This window comes from Octodon degus, unplaced genomic scaffold, assembly GCF_000260255.1.
Source record: "Octodon degus isolate 3935 unplaced genomic scaffold, OctDeg1.0 scaffold00009, whole genome shotgun sequence".
Lineage (NCBI taxonomy): Eukaryota > Metazoa > Chordata > Mammalia > Rodentia > Octodontidae > Octodon > Octodon degus.
Genome location: NW_004524585.1, coordinates 28,126,670 through 28,132,669, shown reverse-complemented (window position 1 = coordinate 28,132,669; position 6,000 = coordinate 28,126,670). Strand labels below are relative to the sequence as shown.

Here is a 6,000-nt window from a genome sequence, read left to right as displayed (position 1 = left end):
AGAAGAAGAAGAAGAAGAAGAAGAAGAAGAAGAAGAAGAAGAAGAAGAAGAAGAAGAAGAAGAAGAAGAAGAAGAAGAAGAGGTCAAGGCATGGGTGACAGAGAGTCAAGATGATGTGCCAAACATTACAAGAGAACTGCAGGAGATACAACTGGAAGAAACAGCTGGGCCAGCTGTATAGCTGGTAATGATTGAGTAAGGTAACCACACCATTAGCCTCTCCCAACACACGTTTTTAAAGACTTTTTCTCTTGAAGTAATTTTATAGTAAGAGAAGAGACCACAATGACAGTACAGTTGCTTGATACCCATCACATAGCCTACTACATGCATTTTTAGTGTAGTGATTTATATAGTATTATATTCCTACAATTGTATCCCTTCTCTCATACTTGGTAAGACATGTCTTGGTTTTTCTTTATCAAACATGCCAAAGTTTGTGTTCTTATCTTTCCAAAGACATAGTTTTTTGGGCTTGTCAACCAGGTGTGCTAGGTTTTGCTCCATTTCATCAGCTCTCCTAAAGTCTCCCTAAAGCTACCTGTGTATTCAATATGATTTACCAAACAGATTAATGCATAGAGGTAGCTCCACCTTTTGACCAGAATGCTTTCCCTAAGTCCTACATAGCCCTCGATGTTATCATGATCCTACTGGCAATGCAGAGGGCCACTTCAATCTTAAACTTGTGACTTGTTTTAATTTAAAAAAAAGCAACTGCTTTTGTTATCTCCTTTCCTCTATTGCCTGTGGCTCTTCCTGAAACTCATTTCAACATTCACTTTTATGATTTAGTCTATCTCCTGTACTGTCTTGTTCAATCTTTTTGCCTTTTTGCTGTAAATGCTAAAACATTTACTTTATTTCTCTTTTTAATTTTATTGGGCTGTACCGATTTCTCTGCCATCTGTGTGCGCTCATTTATTTGCTCTTCGTTTTTTTGTTGTTCTAACCTGGCCAGTACACATCTTCTCTTTCTTGTGTCTTGTTTATTTTTATCTACCAGGGATTGATACGTATAGGAAATTGCCTGAGGATTCCTACTGTAATATTCTCTTATGTTCTGATGTTCTGTGTTATCTGAATTACTTTGGTCATATTTTCCTACTTTGGCCTTGTCGTTGATACTATTGGTTTTTTTCAAGTGTTTGCTGATCTTTAGTTCACTGACCTCTTTTGGACAAAGAAGCCCACTAGTTCGGGTGGCCAATAAGCCCTCTACCCTGGTGAGCAAGTGTGTCTCCCTGAATACGTGAACACCCAGGTGCTCCGATGAGGGGGCGGTCTCTTGACTGGCAGACATCCCCTTGGAATGCTTAGCAATGGACCTGCAGACACACGTGGCTTAGAAAGCCTCCTCCTCAACTGCTTTGTTCCCTCTTCTTGCCCTCATCCTTGTCACCGGTGTCTGGAGTACACCAAGCTCTGTTAGGAAGCACTCATTCCAATTGTTCTCATCAGGCAGCTCACTTCCATTCACGAGAAGTCAAAATCCACTGCTGACTGCCTCTCGGGTGGGAGGGAGGGGTCACCTCATGGGCTCCAGAGGGCAGAAATCTTGAAAGCAGTTCTTAAATGAGCCTTAAAATGACAGCAGGACACCCTCGTGCTCTTTGCATTGGTTCATCTGGTCTGGAGTTTGTCAAAGGCTTCCTTACATTCAAAGTACGTTTCTCCTGTTCATGTTTAGACTGCAGTATTTTGTACCTGATGTTTTGATTCCAAGTTCATCTCCCAGCATTGCTTCCAAGTTCAACTCTTCCACTGGCATCCTTTCTTTTTACTCAAGAAATTTTCTTAACTTTCAAGCACATCTTTGACATTTTAAGGCAGGTTAGACTAGCAAGGAGGAAGAGGAATGTGTTAAGTCCATTATTTTGAATGAATCTTGAGATTTTACTGCTGCTGCTGTTTTACATTCCAAGAGAAGATCATCTTTTTTATTCTGCCCAGTTGCTGCAGGCTCTTTGAGGACTGTCTGCCAGGTAGTCTCAGTCTTAGTCGTTCTTCCCAGTTTTACTTGTGAAGTAGGTGTTTGAAAGCCACTGATAACAATTAGACTGGAAAATGCTTTCTCTTCAACTCCCTACCTACAGGGCACTAGATAATCCCTGTGTTTTCAGTCAGATTTACCACAAGAATAGAAAAGAGTCCTCCAGTCCTTACTGAAGGATACTGTCCCTACTCTAAGCCACTGTGTTCTCCAATCTTCTGGCACTGGAATTGGAACCTACACTTTCCCCTGGAATTGCTCTTCTGAAGGTTGTTAAGACCCTGCACTGATCATGGCTCCTGGGTGCACCTCAGAGGACCTCTGTATGGGGCCTATGCCCGTGCTCCGCTCCACATCCTCTGTCTCACATTGTCACATTTCCTGGCTTCCGTACCTTCACTCTTCTGGGTCTTTGTCCTTTTCTGGACAATCCTCAGGTTTTTCAGAGAAATAATGTTTTTCTTTCCCCCACCAAACCCCCAGAAATCACTCCTTGGGTCATTTTTTGGATCTTCTCTGTACCACACACTGGCAGCGGTATACCTTCTGCTCAGAAAGGTAAATGTCCAATTGGCATTGCTCCAGTCTCAGCCCCTGGGCTCTAAAAGTGGCTACACCTCTCTTCTGGGTACTAAACACTGGCTCCACCCCCTTGCTCCATGGACTTACCCCTCCTCCTCTGTGTTTTGCTCAGTGGTGAAGCCCAAAGCCGTAGTGTCATCCTGCTGCCAGTGCCTACTGGTGTCCTTTCACCTTTCCCTCCTGACTTACCTGGCTCTCAGCTCACCTTCATAGCACGCATTGCTTGCTTCCTATCAGCCCCTCAGTCTTTTCTTTAGTTTTATGTAGTGCTAAAGCCTCTCCAGATGAAAGTAAGCTTTCTGAAAGGCGTCTGAATAGAACACTCGCCTCCAGGGGTTCTGACTTCATATAGCATAAGACCCGAACTCCTTCGTAAGGTGTGGTGGTCCCACGGGGTCTGCTATGTGCGTCTAACTGTCCTTTCCTGTGGGATCTTGCTTTGCAGACTGTTGCCCTCGCAAGCAGGAAAGTGCCCTTGCTTTCCTCTTGCTCACACAAAGAATGCCATCTTTTCTCTCCCCCTGGTCAAGATGCCCTCAGCTGCACACCGCTGCTTGCATTTACATTCCCTGAGAATCCTTTGATTTCTCCTAGCAGCACAGGGTGGTGGGTCTGTTTAGGAAAGTATGCACTTCGCTCACTCCACAAAGGATTTGTCAAAATGGAAAACAGATACATCAGGTAACAGGATAACACAGGCAAGCCAGGCACTAAATTCAAACGGAGAGTGAAGATAAGAACATGAACAATACTTGGTATGATGGTAGTCTTAAAAATGATTGATAGTAAGTTCTCTAGACTTACACTGCAAAGAGCCACACTGAAATTTGCCTCTGGGCTTCTTTGCTGTCAAAGCTAAGAGATAAGCTTGATTGTTTATGAGTTTCATAAGGTCCCAACACTATAAATAAAACATTTTTGCAAGGTACTGAAAACAGAGAGGTAGTTTATTGCATAAATGAGGTATTCATCAAGGGGACTGCTAAATCTGGAAGTTTCCTTCTTTGTGCTATCACTGACCCTTCGATATCATCCTGTCATTACCATGAAGTCTTTTTGTCCCCTGATTTCCTCAGGGTATGCATCCTATCTTCAGGCCACTGCTTGCTACTTTCTTGTTACTTGGTGACAGTTCATTTCATATACTGGGTAAGCAAATATTGATGGTAATGTAAGCAAGTGTTTTTGTGTAAGTTGGCCTACAAGAAGGGCACCACTATTTATACTCCATCATAAATATTTAACCAGCTGGAAAGGTCTTTGTAATTATAAAAGCAATATTTGGAATAATTACAGTGTACCAGATATTGTACAGAGCACATTAAGACATGTGTATTTCCAACCAATCCTGTGGAGATTAGGATATCCACACTGAAAGATGGGAAGAGTAAGATGTTGAATAAGAGAAGTTAAGTAAGTGTCTGAAGGGTAGACAGTGAAGGAAGAGAACCTGGGCTTAGCACTGTGCGTGACTAAACCCTGTGATACCCCATACTTTGCCGCTGGCTCCTGCTTTGGTGTGTGGCAGATGTATTAAACCGATTAACATTTGATTTCAAAAGTATGGATTCCTACTGTTGGGGAGGCCTGGTAGAAGGGCTTTGTTGCCATTGCCCAGTATGGTAAGTTTTATTCAATAAAATTTTTTGAAGGAAAAGAGCAGCAGCTAGCTGGCAGATAAGACACTGTACTATAAAATTCATTTTCCATAAAGAAATATCAGGGCACATCCTCACGTAAAATACTTCCATTGGTATAGCTGGTAGAATATGACCTAACTTTGTTCCCTACATCCAAGGAAGGACATTTATTACCTTAAGGATTTCTTCCATTTTAACCCAACTGACTTTCACTGACAAACAAACAGATAGTTGCTTCTCACCTGAAAGTTGCCGAAGCAGCTTCCTCCTGGGAGAGTCACATAACTCACAAAGGGGGGCCCAGAGGATGGCAGAGACTCGTAGACCACCACACCTTCACTTGGGAGGGTGGCCTTCTGCTGCTGCTTGCTTTCCCAGAATTCCTGCAACATTGACACAACATTCACTGAAAAAAAAAAAAAGAGAAACATGGATTATTAAGGATGGGTATATCCTGGCAAAAGCAAAATTTTATTTGAAGCTGGATACTGTAACTGGCAGTTTCAGTTTAAGCTGAGAATGTGGACAGTGGGCTGCTTTCAGTTATGAAAGAATATCCTTTACTCAAATGTATTTAAAGTACGTTAAGTATATTACTTTAATGCGCATGTATATATTTCTTAATAAATAACACTCAAATGGTTTTGGCACTCTAACAGTATTGTATCATATCAAATTTGCCTTACAAATTAATTTTTAATATCAGATTTTAAAAACGCTCACTCTTCCATCTTTGAGAAGTTGCCTTACAAGGCCATCTAGAGCTGTCATTCTCTGATGCTTTCTCCCATTGCTCTTGGACTCTAAAACCTGCGAAGCGAAAGCCAAATTGTGAAGTAAGGATGTAAGTAAAGCAATTTTAATCTGGATTTACCATTTATTAGATTCAGGAGGCGAAATTAAGGAAGACAAATCATTCATGTTCCCTCTTTCCCAGTCTAAAGGAAGATGAGAGGCAACAGGGAAACAAGCAGGAGAATAGAGAAAGCCACGAGTGAAACTAATGACTTGGAGGCCTCGTTAAGGACAAGGTCTATTCGATGACTTCAGAGAACAGCAATGGCTAGAGCCATGTGTTTTAGATTAAATGACCTGTGATAGCCTGCAGAAGTTCCAGATCAAATTAGGTTGGTTTGTTTATCCTGTACTGCAAATTGAATTGTGAAAATTAACAAGGATAATAGAATTGTAGAGTCCAAAGTGACCTTGTGGGTCACGTAGGCAAAGCTCTTCCTAGTACAGGAATCCCTATTCCTTTCCAGCCCTCCTGACAGCTGTCTGGCCAGCCTGTACCTGGCACAGCTAACGCAGCCCGTGTGAACTTGGAGTAGTTCAATGGAAAGGTGAGCTGAAATCTGGTCTCCTGAAAGGTCCACGCATGGGCTCTACTTCTCATTTCTGGGGCTTCATATTAATTTACCTCCTTTCCCTCTTGAAAGCTCAGCGCATACTTGAAAGCAGCCTAGGGCATCTACTGTTTCAGCCTATCCAGCCTTTGCCCAGCTTCTTGTGTGAAGAGAGGTACAGTTTCTGTAGGCTCCAGGAGGAAAACTAGGGACTTGGTCCAAGTCTAGTCATTTAGAGCCAGTGAGACCAGGACTGGTTGGAAATTCCCACCTACCACTGGGGTCCTGCTGGGATCGGGGGTAGCTGTGGCTCTGCCTGAGCAAAAGGAGAGCTGGCTTGCCAAGAAAGTGCATAGAAAAGAGTAGAGTGGGAGATGGAAAGGGACAAGTTCTGATGAGAACATTGCAGCTTTGCCCAAATCCAGAATCCTTGAGTGAC

General features: G+C 42.6%; 1 protein-coding gene across 1 annotated transcript in view; it reads right to left on the bottom strand.

Annotated features, from left to right (window-relative positions):
* The window catches only part of Lix1 (limb and CNS expressed 1), a 52,718-nt gene that overhangs the window by 31,068 nt on the left and 15,650 nt on the right, over positions 1-6,000 (bottom strand). The window contains exon 2 of the mRNA XM_004625424.2: positions 4,458-4,621. Coding sequence (XP_004625481.1) covers positions 4,458-4,621 — 164 coding nt within the window. The remainder of the gene's footprint in view (positions 1-4,457; positions 4,622-6,000) is intronic.